At 38.5% G+C, this 14,390-nt stretch overlaps 1 protein-coding gene across 4 annotated transcripts in view; it reads left to right on the top strand.

Moving 5' to 3' along the window:
* The window catches only part of RARS2 (arginyl-tRNA synthetase 2, mitochondrial), a 175,346-nt gene extending 160,956 nt beyond the window's left edge, over nucleotides 1-14,390 (top strand). For all 4 annotated transcript variants that reach the window (XM_033939892.1, XM_033939889.1, XM_033939890.1 and 1 more), the window contains 2 exons: nucleotides 9,296-9,359; nucleotides 14,126-14,390. In XM_033939892.1, coding sequence (XP_033795783.1) covers nucleotides 9,296-9,359; nucleotides 14,126-14,212 — 151 coding nt within the window. In that variant the 3' untranslated portion in view covers nucleotides 14,213-14,390. The remainder of the gene's footprint in view (nucleotides 1-9,295; nucleotides 9,360-14,125) is intronic.

Raw genomic sequence — 14,390 nt, 5'->3', positions numbered from 1 at the left:
ACCACTTTTGTTTGTTTTTTATTTGTACCCCTTAATTCGCACATTGATGAGGGATTTCCGTAAGGGGGCTCCCAGCTTCGCATTTTGGGTTTTGCAGATGATTTATTTCTTACTTTAAGTAACCCACAGCGCTCTTTGAGCAGGGCTTTAGAAATTCTAGATGAATTCCACCTTTACTCGGGCCTCACCTTTAACAAACAGAAGTCGCTTGCTCTACCAACATCTTCATCAGTTCAACGGGGGTGGGTTGGTATTTTTCCACTACAGTGGGCTACCCAATGCCTGGTATATTTGGGGGTAACAATTCCACAGGATTTAACTCACTTGTACAGATTGAATGTTGGCCCTCTGCTTCAGTCCACTGTTCGTAAACTGCAAGCCTGGTGTAACTATCCACTCTCTCTGTTAGGGCGAATAGCCTTATATAATATGATGGTTGTGCCTCAGTGGCTATACATACTCCAAATGTTACCGCTAATGTTGACACAGAGGCATACGGCCCAGCTTAATTCTTCCTTATCTGCTTTTTTGTGGAGGGGTAGACGTGCACGCATTCTTCTGTCTACTTTGATGTTACCCAGGGGTCAGGGGAGTTTGGGCTTGCTGAGTGTACAGCGGTTTAATCTTGCCTGCCAAATTCGGCATCTCAATGATTGGTTTTGTGGTACAGAACATTTTTCTATGTCTCATGTAGAATGTGCAGTCTATAATCCTTATCATTTTAGTTATTTATTACATGTTCAAAAACTACCTGATTTGCCTTGCTTACAACATGACATATTTTTGCCAGCTCTGCGGCTGACTTGGAAACAGCTATGTAAACTGCTGCATGTATCGCTGCAAGCCACACCTTGTTTGCCTATAGAGGGCAATGGTGCCTTTTGCCCTGGTATGCTTCAGGCTTCTTTTGCATTGTGGGCACAGAGAGGCTTTTCTTATGTCTCTCAAGCTGTGTCTCCTGTAGGATTCCCGTTGCCTTTTAAGGATCTATGCATGACTTACCATCTTCCTGCTGTGGACTGGTATGCTGCACAACAAAGAAAAATGGGGAGACCCAATGATCCACAGTGAAAACAATCCACCGATGAAAACAAAAACTGTGGATACAGATGTTCTGGAGATAATTTATTCAACACCGACATAGAAAACCATGAAAATTCAATTAAAAAAGTACAGTGGTAAAAAATACTGTGATAAAAATCCAACCGGACCCTACATGCCTTCCTCAGGGGTCCAATGGTTTGCAAACTCACATATAAAGAATTGGACTGGGGGGCGTGGCTTAACGCGAACACGAATGGACGTGTAATCGCAAAGCTCCTCTTCATCTAGGCACAGAATATAAAAAAAATTATTCCCTTCTAGATAATTTTCATCAAGAAATAAATACTAAAGAAGCGGAACATATGATAAATGAAAATATTATCTTTTGCTGAAGTTAAAGCGAAGCCTGCGGTAATAGGAGCTGAAAAGGCAGAGTGCCGTTTTTTTTCTTCAACGGTTTTATGAGACTTGAACTGCAGCGCTGATATAGTGAAACGTGTGAGTAAATAAAAGGCAGAGCTAGTGGGACAGTTTTTAGAGGAGGATTGTGTCCCGATGTGGATTAACATAATTCAAAAAAAAAAAATAAACCGTTGAATGTTGCCAACCTTTAACGAAATTGAAGGGCTTGAGAGAGAAAAGGCTGAGAGAGGAATACCGGCAAATTGAATTGTGAGGCGCTAAGTACAGATAAAAGTCATTTGCTTAAGAGATTATTGAAGTAGAAGAAGATTATTAGAGTGAGTGTTGCTCTCCTCTATCGTAGCTGCGATTGGGCTTGTGAGAGGAGAGCCAGAAGAAAGGACTGCCGATTTTTATTTGGCGCTGAAACGGCGCGATATTGAGAATGAGTGACTGACAGAGCTGGTGAGATGGGTCTGAGGGAATATTTGACCTGCCGTGCCTGAAAGAAACCGAAAAGAAGGGAAGCTAGAGAGGGGTAAAGCAGTGGCGGTTTGAGGCAGACGCTGAACCCTGAGGGCAAAGAGTCGGAGAATTTCTTTTTACTTTTCACTGAAACAGAAGGAGATTGAAGAGAGGGTTTGCTGGAGCGACGAGAAAAACTTAGGGTGAATGATACCAGCCTAATATTGTGCTTGTTGTGCCTAAACAATTCCTTCGTGTTGAAAGTTGACTAACAGTAAGGAGAAGAAACGCTGATCTTGTTCTGAGACTGCTATTAACTGACTTAAGTGACGGTTTGATTTCTCCTGCCGGTGCTGATTTGGAGCCCTAAGGGTGGAGAACGGAGGAGACTAATTTGCCCTTTGCTGATTCCTTTTTGTGAAGACAAACAATTAAATCAGCCCTGAGAGATCAACTAATTGCCTGAAGATACTGAAAAGAATGAAGGCAGTTTATTAAAAATATATTAGTCAACAAAAAATTCTTACTTAATAATAATAATAATAATAATATTTTATTTTGTATACCGCCATACCCAGGGAGTTCAAGGCGGTTCACAACAGGTAGATGAATTACATACAGTGCGATTCGAAAAAAGAAGAACATAACAAGGCAATCGTGGGGACGAACTCGTTTACATAAACGATTTAGGAGGGGGAAGGGCTAAATACGGGATACATATAGTGTGCTGCAGTAGGATACAATACGGGATACATACAGAGTGCTGCAGTAGGATACAATAGAGTTTAAGAGAGGAAATTAGATAAGAGCATATTAGATGGAAACAGGGGGGGGGCAACCAACTTGGAGGGGGGGGTGGGAAAGTAAGGGGGGGAGAGGGGAGAGGAGGGTTTAGATGGGGGAAGGGGGGGCTAAGGGATAGGTCTGTTGCAAAGGAGGGGTTTCATCAGTTTTCTAAGGTGGAGAGGGGGTAACGTTACGGCGGAAGAGGGGAGCGTTAGGGACTACTGCCTGTCAAAGAAAAAAGGAAAAGATAAAACTCCTTAAATTAAAAACTGATTCTGGTAAGAAGAAAAGTGCCTATTAATCTAAAAATAGAAAAACTGAAAAAAAAGCCCTTCTCTGTAAATTTTGATGAGAAATCCTGAGGGTAAGGAGCTGATTTCTCCTATTATATAGTGTGAAGGGAAAAATTGGTGAAAATATTATCAATTGAAACTTCTCTCCAACTAAATTAAACTGATAACCTGAAGGAAAGGACTCAAAAATTCCAAAAATCTTAGTGAATACTGAGAATTGTGATAGAAACAACAACATGGCAACTACCAGACAAAACAAAAATGAAACAGGCATGTCAGCAAAAAGACAAAAACAGGATCAAATAACACCAAGCAAGATCCCACTTCCAGCAGAAGAACCTGACATATTGAGTAAAGCAGAAGTCATGGAAGAACTAAGACAAATCAAACAAATGCTTAAGGAAACTGTAACCAATATGTCTGAAATGAAGGAAGAAATATTAAACATTCATAGACAAATGGAAAGTAATAACAAAAGAACAACTGAATTGGAATCTAGAATGGAGGTCATGGAAAGTGAAACAAATAGATGCAAAAATGATAATTTGGAATTGAATAAATTAAAAGATCAACTGGAAGACTATGAGAATAGAGGAAGAAGGAAAAACATTAAACTTTTTGGAATACAAGAAAATTTAGAAGGAAAAAATCCCATAATTTTTCTAGAAAATTTAATTCCAAAAATATTACAACTAGACTTGAAACAACCACTTGAAATAGAAAGAGCGCATAGGATCCCAGTTAAAAATACAGAAAATAAAGGCAGGCCAAGACCAATAATTTTCAAAATGCTTAGATACCAACAAGCATTAGAAATATTAAATGCGGCAAAGAAAGACAAAAACCTAAATTATAAAGGATCTAGAATATGGTTCTTACCGGACTTTGCCAAAAATACAGCAAATAAAAGAAAGAGACTATTGGACATGAGACCTCAACTAAAAGAAAAAGGCTTTAAATATGGTCTATATTATCCAGCGAAAATGAGAGTATCATCTGGAGACAAATCCTTGTATTTTGAGGATCCAGAAAAACTAAAAGCTTTTCTTTCTAAACCAGAACCTATGATATTTTAATATAAAATTTTAAGATGGTTTTGATGACTTTATGAAATAATTATAAAAATATGAAATATCGAAATATCTGAAGAAAGAAAAATGATATAAAGAAAAGGCAATAAAAATTTATAAGAAAGAAGAACAAGATATAAGAAAAACATTAATAACATACTAAATATATGTTCAAGATTAAATTTTATGATGTAATGATAATACCAAAGAAATATAAATTAAAAACTGTTAAATGGATAAAGATACATTAATGAAATGTTATGAAAATATGACTAAAAATATTAAAGATTAATATAAATAGATAGAAGGGAAATTTGATTGAATAATGAATGCCTAGAGGGGAGGAGAATGTTTGGGTTGCATTTCCAATGTGTATCCTTAAGCAGCCATTGTATTGGGTGGGAAAGGGAGGGAAAAGGAGAGTATTTACTATAAGGATTAAGGAAATAATAAACAAGGGATTAGATACTTTAGGGGTAAAAATGTGTGTCGTGAAAAACATTTTTAGGATTCTGAATATGAAAGAAGAGGAGAAAAAGATTATAATGAAAAGTATTAAAATGTATAATGTTTTTTAAGATATATTCTATTAATGTCAATGGCCTAAATCACGTAATAAAAAGAAAAAAAGTATTAACATTTTTAAAAAAGCAAAATGCGGATATTTACTGTCTGCAGGAGACCCATCTTAGTAAAAAGGAATCACAGAAATTATCGGGTGGGTGGGTAAAAGAATGTTTTTTTGCTCCAGCAGAGGGTAAAAAAGCAGGGGTAGCAATTCTTATAAATAAAAAATGTATGGCCAATATTAAGGTAAAAAATTCAGATCCACATGGAAGATGGATACAAATTGATATAAGTATGGGAAATGATGCCCTGACGTTGTTCAATATATAAGCCCCTAATTTGAATCAATCAGAATTTTTTAAAAAATTACAGAATATGATGTTACCACTGGCTGCTTCTAATTTAGTGGTGGCTGGAGATTTTAATGCTGTAATGGATCCATTATTGGATAAAAAACCAGGTAAAAGTATAAAATCTTTAGGTTTAGATAATTTGGTTCAATCATGTGATTTGAAAGATATATGGCGTATTCTTCATTTTGATGATCAGGAATTTTCATTTTGTTCACAGGTTCATAAATCATTTTCAAGAATAGATTATATTTTTGTTTCAACAAATAAAGTGCAACAGGTGATTAAAGCTTCCATAGATCCTATTATTATTTCGGATCATGCGGGAGTATGGATAGAATTACAATTAGATCAAATAGAGAATGGTAGACCTCTATGGAGATTTGATAATGCATTGCTTGTGGACGACAAATTTTTGGAAAATTTTAAAACACAAATTAACGATTTCTTTCAAATAAATTTAGTGGAGGATACATCTATAGAGAATGTATGGGATGCATTTAAAGCAACTATGAGGGGTAATATTATATCATATTCAGCTTTTATTAGGAAACAGATTAAAATACAATATTTAGAATTAGAAAAAGAAATAAAAATATTAGAAGCTAAATTGATAAGTAAATGGGAATATGAAGTTTTGCAAGCTCTTTTAAAAGCAAAAGGTAAATATAATGAATTAACTTCAAAAATTATAAGAAGAGATTTGTTTTCCAAGCAAACAGTGTATTATGGAAATTCTAATAAGGCGGGGAGATTATTGGCAAATTATCTTAAAGCAAAAAAAAGAAGAACTAATATTAATGGAATTAAAGATGATAATGGTATAATAACAAATCAAACTAATATAATATTAAAACAATTTTTAAAATTTTATAAAGACCTGTATTCTTCCGAGCCTTATTTGGAGAGACAAAAAGATGGGAAAAATTTTTTAGATTTAATTAATGGACCTAAGGTTCCTGATCATATAAAACGGAGTTTAGATGAACCTATATCATTAAAAGAATTAGAAACAGCATTGAGATCTCTTAGAGTTGGATCCGCTCCAGGTGGTGATGGCTATACAGTAGAATTTTACAAAACATTTCAAAATGTCCTTTCCCCATATTTACTAAATTTATATCAGACACAACTTATAAAAGGTAATATTAAAGGTACTATGGCTGAATCAATAATAATTGTTTTGCCTAAGCCAAATAAAGATCCTACTTTGGTTTCGAACTACAGGCCTATATCTTTGATAAATGTTGATAATAAACTTTTGGCGAAAATTTTGGCTTTGAGATTAGCCAAAGCTCTCCCACATATTATAGATATGCATCAAATGGGTTTCGTTGCTAAAAGACATTCCTCTAATAATACTAGACTATTATTTCACATGTTAAACTTATCAAAAAAAATGGATGAACCAACTTTTACAGTTTCATTAGATGCTGAAAAAGCATTTGATAGGGTAGAATGGAATTTTATGTATCAGGCATTAGAATGGTTTGGTATAGGTTCTGGATTTATACAAATGGTAAAAACATTGTATAGCTTCCCGATTGCAAGACTAAATATTAATAATAAGATATCTGATGGTTTTCAATTGCAGAGGGGAGTTAGACAAGGTTGTCCTTTATCTCCTTTGTTATTTGATGTTGTATTAGAACCCTTATTGTTAGCAATACAGCAAACGAGGGAGATACAAGGTATTCCATATTCAGATATGGAATATAAAATTTCTGCTTATGCTGACGATATCTTACTTTATTTGAGAAATCCAGAGTCAACCTTATCTTCTTTATTGGAACTAATTGATAAGTTTGGTAAATTTTCAGGTTATAAAATTAATTGGAATAAATCTGAAATTATACCCTTGAATGTTCATTGTGTAAAAGGATTATTTGATACTTTTCCATTCATATGGAAAGAAGAAGGATTTAAATATCTTGGCATTCAAGTTAAAAATACAATTGAAGATACAGTAAAAGAGAATGAAAAATATATATTTAAAAAAGTTACGGAGTTATGTGAACAATGGAACCCATTACATATTTCTTGGTGGGGAAGAGTCCAAACTATTAAAATGATGATGTTACCTGTAGTTTGCTACCAAATGAGTATGATACCTGTTTACTTTCAGGGGTCCTTTTATAAAAAACTTAATAGCATTTTAACAAAATTTCTTTGGCTTGGTAAAACACCTAGAATAGCTTTAGTAACTTTGCAAAAATCAATTAAAGAGGGAGGGGTAAATTTTCCAAATTTCTATAGGTACCATCAAGCCTATATTCTACGTCAGGGTATGTATTGGATCCTCCCAGAACTTATAGATAACGCACCAGATTGGTTATATTTAGAATGGCGCCTTATGTTTCCCCTAAATTTAGTTCATTTGCCAAGTATCAACATACCTAGAAGATACAGAGAAAATAAATTATTAATGGATACTTGGAAAACGTTGAGGTTTATTGATAAATTAACACCTAACCCAATAAACAAATCAACTAATCAATCTATATGGATAAACTCCAAGATCAAAATTGGCGGAGTTCAAATCCTTTGGAAGAACTGGATTATTGCAGGCATTAGATCTCTAGATGATGTTATTTCAGAAGGTAAACTGCTGGATTTTTCACAATTGCAACATAAATTTGGTCTTAATAAAACACAAAGTTTTAAATGGTTGCAATTGAAGCAGGCCATTCAGGTTGGGTTCCCTGAATGGAAAACATTAAATAATCAATATAGTTTAAAGTTCTTATGTTTTCAAACAGACTTCCTAGGACATCAAGCCGCATTGTGGTATAAATTAATATCTGGATATTTGAATAAAAAACCAAAAAATGGTCTAAGAGATATTTGGAGCATTGAGATTGGACATCAGATTAATGCATCTCAATGGCCACTAATTTGGTCTTGGAGAATGGGATGTACAGTGTCAGCATCTATGAGACATACTTGGTTCTTTTTATTACATAGAGCTTTTTGGACCCCTACACGTTTGCAAAAATTAGACAGTTCTAAGTCCAATAAATGCTGGCACTGTAATCTAGAACCAGGGACATTAGATCATTTATTATATCATTGTCCCTATATTAAAACTTTTTGGAATTCAATTTGGCCACAAATTAATAAATTGATGGAAAATCATATTGCAATATCATATGATACAATATTATTTGGAATGATGATGAGGAAAAAAAAGTCAAATTTCACCAGAAAATAATAAGCTTTTATTAATAATGACAGGGGTTGCTATTCAACATATAACCAATAACTGGAAAAATTATAATAACCTGAATTATACATTTTGGTGGAATACAATATGTCACATATTTAAAATGGAAAGAACAATAGCAATACAAAGAGGGACATATATCAAATTCATAAAAATATGGGGGCCATTGACAAAATACTGTAATGAATAAATAATATGATTTTTCTTCTTTTCTTTATTTCAAGAATTTTTTTTTTTATGACACACATAGAGGGGGGGTAAAGAAAATAATTTCTAAATATGTTATAAAATATTATACAATATATAATGTATGAATGAAAAGTAATAGAAGGGTGGGGGGAGGGAGAGGGGATAAAATTTATTTAGAACATAATGTATTAGATATAAAAATGTTATTGAATATTCATCAATTGTATTCTAACATGTTGCATACTTTTTGTAAAATTTGAAAATTTAAAATATTATATTAAAGTAATAAAAGGGTGGGGGGAGGGAGAGGGGGAAAATCAAATTTAGATATATAATGTATTAGATATAAAAGTGATAATATATATTTATCAATTGTATTTTAATATTTTGTACACTTTATGTAAGATTTGAAAATAAAAAATAATGGAAAAAAAAAAAAAAGAATTGGACTGAAAACAGTCTATTGTCTTTAAACACGTGAACAAAGAACACCGCAGACAAGCTGAAGTAGCAAAAAAATGCTACTTCCAGAGGATGTGATAGCCCAGAGCACATTACAGGGGTTCAAGGAAGGTTTGGATAGTTTCCTAAAGGATAAGGGGATTGAGGGGTACAGATAGAACTAGAGGTAGGTTATAGAAATGGTCAGAAACCACTTCACAGGTCACAGACCTGATGGGCCGCTGTGGGAGTGGACCGCTGGGCGCGATGGACCTCTGGTCTGACCCAGTGGAGGCAACTTCTTATGTTCTTAAGTCTATAGGTAGTAGTGCTGTTTGGAAAGGGACCCCCTTCCTCCCAAAACAAGCATGGTTTCTAATGCTCTCCTGATACAAGTACTTCCTGTTTTGAATTAATCGTTTCCTGATCCTCTTTTTTTTTTGTGTGTGTGTTTTCCGATTTCAGTCACCTTGCAGGTGTGGCTCATAAAACACTTCCTGTGAAGGGCAGTACCATTGACGTAGCACAGGTAGGTGATTTGAGTTTCCTGCCATTGATACTGTTATCTGTTCATATTAAAAATATAGTGCTATTCATTGTACTTGTCTCTGGCATTCAGCATAAAACAATAGCCTGCTACATTACTGGCCAGGTATCCTCTCTATCCCTTGAGCTGATGTTGTTTTGTTCTCCTATTCAGCCCTTGGACCAATTTTAATATGTAGGTATTATCCTTGATTCTAAATTAAGCTTTTCAAAACAAATTTCTCAGTATTGAGATCTGGTTTGTTTGTTTTTGCCCTCAGCAAATTGAAAATTGCATGTGGCATCCTGGATTTAAAATCAGTGCATACCACTTTTCATGCTTTTACTGGTTCGCAATTAATATTTACACTGGTATTCCTAACCAAGAATTAAAAAGACTCCAAACGCTTCAGAACACAGCTGCATGGATGTTATGCTTGACAAGCCCATGTTACTCTCCTCCTTCAGAAATTGCATTGGCTTCCTGTTCATTATAGAGTCCAATTTACATAGCATCCAAGCTAAGCCTATACACCCCTAACTAGAGAGCTGCACGGGGACGACGGGAATCCCGCGGGACCCGCGGGCATCCCGCGGGTTCCCCCTTTGGGTCACGGGGATCCCGTGGGGACGCCCCTAGGGTCGCGGAGATCCCGTGGGGACGCCCCCTAGGGTCGCGGGGATCCCGTGGGGACGCCTCCGAGGGTCGCGGGGTTCCTGCGGGGCTGGATGTACTCAGTCGCGCGGCTCTTCTCTCTACCTTCTCTGCTTGCAGCACAGAGCCGAACGGAAGTCTTCCCGACGTCAGCGCTGACGTCGGAGGGGAGGGAGGGCTTAAACAAAGCCCTCCCTCCCTCCTACGTCAGCGCTGATGTCGGGAAGACTTCCGTTCGGCTCTGTGCTGCAAGCAGAGAAGGTAGAGAGAAGAGCCGCGCGACTGAGTCGGGAAGACTTCCTTTTGGCTCTGTGCTGCAGGCAGTGCAGGTAAGGAGGAGAGTAGCCTCGCGGTTCGAGTGGCTACCAAGGGACGGGGCGGTCCGCCCCACCACACCCCGCCCCGGTTGCAGCACAGCCGGCCAGGTCCCCTTTTGTGGCACTTCCCCGACCGACCGACAACAGCCCCGGTCCGACAATCCTCCCTGCTCTGTAGCCGCGAATCTAAATTATCTTCTTACAGCAGCTGTAATAAGGTAATTTAGATTCGCAGTTAAGGGCAGGGAGGTTTGTCGGACCGGGGCTGTTGTCAGTCGGTCGGGGAAGTGCCACAAAAGTAAGAGGACCTGGCCGGCTGTGCTGCACCCGGGGCGGTAGAGAAGGAGGGGGGGGAGAAGGACGCTGAAAGCACTTGAAGACAGAGGAGGGAGAAGGACGCTGAAAGCACATGGGGGATACAAAGGGGTGGAGAAGGACGCTGAAAGGCCATGGGAAGGGCGGGGGGGGGGGAAGGACTCTGAAAGCACTTGTGGAAGACAGGGGGGAGAAGGATGCTGAAAGCACATGGGGAAGACAAAGGGGTGGAGAAGGACGCTGAAAGGACATGGGGAAGATAAAGGGGTGGAGAAGGACGCTGAAAGGCCATGGGAAGGGCGGCGGGGAAAGGACTCTGAAAGCACTTGTGGAAGACAGAGGGGGGAGAAGGATGCTGAAAGCACATGGGGAAGACAAAGGGGTGGAGAAGGACGCTGAAAGGACATGGGGAAGACGGGGGGGGGGGGAGAAGGACGCTGAAAGGCCATGGGGAAGACAGAGAGGGAGAAGGACGCTGAAAGGACATGGGGAAGCAGAGGGGGGAGAAGGACACTGAAAGCACATGTGGAAGACAGAGGGGGGAGAAGGACGCTGACAGGACATGGGGAAGATGGGGGGAGAAGGACGCTGAAAGGAAATGGGGAAGAGAGAGTAGGGAGAAGACGCTGGCAGGGAAGAAGACAGATGCCAGACTATGGGGGGAGCGGAGAGAAGAAGATGGGTGCCAGACCAATTTGGAAGGGGGAAGAAAGGGAGAGGCACAGTAACAGAGCAAATGGAAGATGCAGAAGGAAGAGAGACAGTGGATGGAAGGAATTGAATGAGAACATGAGGAAAGCAGAAACCAGGCAACAAAGGTAGGAAAAGAATTATATTTCTTTTTTTTTATTTTGCTTCAGGATAAAGTAGTATATTAGTTGTGTTGATAAAAATTTATAAACATTAGAGGCTCTGGTAGAAACCCATTTGCAAAGTATGTATTCTTCCCAATTAATATTTTCAAATTAATAAAGTCTTTTTGCTTATTTGTAAATGGTTTCTACCAGAGCCTTTAATTCAGTAGCATAATTAAATGAAATAACTATTTCTGAAGTTTATATGGACGGGCTGGGACGGAGGGGATTCCTCGCGGGGACGGGTGGGGACGGAGGGGATTCCTCGCGGGGACGGGTGGGGACGGAGGGATTCCTCACGGGGACGGGTGGGGACGGGTGGGATTCCTCACGGGGACGGGTGGGGACGGGTGGGACTTTGGCGGGGACGGGTGGGGACGGGTGGGATTTCTGTCCCCGCGCAACTCTCTACCCCTAACCGCCCCCTCCACTCCAAAACAGAACAAAGACTCAGCTTTGCTGCAGAGAGATCCCTCCAAATGAGTATGGTGTACAAAAGATCCTACAGCTATTTCCTACCTCAGCTATGGAACCGACTACCCACACAGATCACAAATGACCTTCCACAGAGCAGTGAAGACCTTCCTCTTCCGCCAATCGGGCCATTAAAAAAACTGCCTCCTCAATATACTTCTCCTAGTACTCTTCCCTATGACCAGTCTGGTCTCTAGAATAAGCTCTGGTATTGTCTACTGTAACCTATTTGTTGTCATGACTAGTCTGTTTTCAGACGATTGTGAATGTCTACTTGTAACCCGTTCTGAGCTTCTGGGAGAATGGGATAGAAATTGAAATAAATTAATTAATTTAAAATTCTGACTTTGACTCATAAATCCTTCCAGATTATCAAGCTAAGTTAAACCATCCCATACTCCCCAGCCCATTGTCTACACTCCATAAATGATTAAGAGGCCACTTAATAGAAAGCCTTTTATTTTGTGGCTTCTTTCCATCTGAATCGTCTTTAACAAAATTAAAATCTTATCGTAAGACTTACTTACCTAATTTCCCAGTTCTCCCCCAACGAGTCCAACAAGAGCACTCGCAGAACAAACCTATTTAATTACCAATACAAAAAGTTTCTAGATAGAATGTTATCATTCCAGGCAGCTAGGCTGAACACATGGCTTGGAAAACCCATACTTGAGGCCACTACATACGCAGACTTTAGAAAATCCCTGCAAACTCAATTGTTTAACAAATTCTAAATTCCCATACCCAACTCTTTCTCACCACAACCCTCTTCCACATCTCACCTCCCAATCCAAGGTCCAAAACGAACTTATACTTTCCACCTTGAATCTCATGTACTGACATAATGCATCTTTATTGTAACCCACCTGCACCCCATGCACTGACAAAATGCATCTTTATAGTAAACCACTTATATCCCATGTACTGACAAAATGTATCTTTATTGTAAACCGCTTCGAACTTCACGGTATAGCGGTATATTATTACCATTTTACCAAGGCATTCCACGGATGACTTTTTCCTCTGTGAGAATAGGTATGCAGTGCCCTTAAGCTTGTAAGAGTATGATTGTGTCTTTCCTGAAAATCTTATTGTTCCTATCCCAGTTAGCTTTAATTTGATTTTGATTTTCATATTAAACAAAGTAATTCAGCGTTTTATAGTTGCCTATGTTAATATTATTCATGACACCTCCAAAGGAGTGCAGGTACATAACACGGACATAATGTTGAAAAACCATTACCAATTTTCACTGACCCAGCCATTTCTGCCTGTTTTATAGTAGCTTTCATTTTATTAAAGGGAATGGATTTTGGATTTAACTCATACCTTTTTCATTAGTAGCTCAAGGCTAGTTCTATTCAGGTACAGTAACAGACATAGTAATATAGTATTAGGTTTAAGTTACCATAAATCTGTCCTCTTTTTAGAGGACTGTCCAGATGTCTGGCCAGTTTTCTAAAACCTGACAGTTTGTTCAGTCCAGCCTAAATTTATTTTTTACCTTTGGAGGGGCCTAAGAGGAATGAAGAGACAGCAGGGGTCACCTGTGGGTGGGAGCTGCATCAATCTTGTTGCCGCTGTGGGTACCAGTGGTCCAGGGGCAAGAGCTCTTGTTGCGAGCCACAAAAGACTTGTTTGGCACCGGCTGAAGGTGGCAGGAAAGGTCCAGGTTGTGCCTGAGCTTGGAGACCGTGTCTGGAGGGCATCCATATATGTGCATGCTTGAAGTTCTCCAGACATGGTCCCAAGCTCAGGCAGAGCTGGGCCTTTTCCAACATGTGCAGATATTCCTGTACAGCTATGCTTGAGCCCTTTCAATGATTAGACAATTTAATATTGTCTCTTTTCATGGATCCCCTGAATCTGAAGAGCTTGTCAATAGGTCAAGATCCTCAGCTGACTGAAAGCTGGAAGAGTTGCTCCTAGGCCTTGTGGGCACTGTAGGAATATTTGCACATGATGACCACCCTCCATCCAGGAGTAAACTACAATTCTCTGGCCCTGAGGGATATACTAGTGCATCAAATATTAGTGTACTCTTGATGCCATTGAGCACAAAATGTGAGACAGTTATCTATAGCCAATTTGAATTTAGCCTGTGCTATGTGTAACAATAACAAAGATTTAATGTGGCTTCTTTCTTGTTTTGCAGGCAAGACTTCAACTATTTAAGACAGTACGCTCTGTGTTAGCTAGTGGAATGAAACTTCTTGGAATTAAACCTGTAATAAAGATGTAAATAAAATGATTTCTAGTGTGTCATATGCAAAAAGATCAGTGTTCATAAAATCTTGTAAAAAATACTCTGAACTGTGCTTGCAATGATTGCTTATCTACTTCTGTGGCAGTGTGCTGTAATTGTTTTTATTAATTTTACCAAAGGAACAGGTACAAAATCTTTCAATAAAAATGCAAAC

The sequence above is a fragment of the Geotrypetes seraphini genome, chromosome 3 (assembly GCF_902459505.1).
Source record: "Geotrypetes seraphini chromosome 3, aGeoSer1.1, whole genome shotgun sequence".
NCBI classification, from domain to species: Eukaryota; Metazoa; Chordata; class Amphibia; order Gymnophiona; family Dermophiidae; genus Geotrypetes; species Geotrypetes seraphini.
This window is presented reverse-complemented; position numbering and strand designations above follow the sequence as displayed.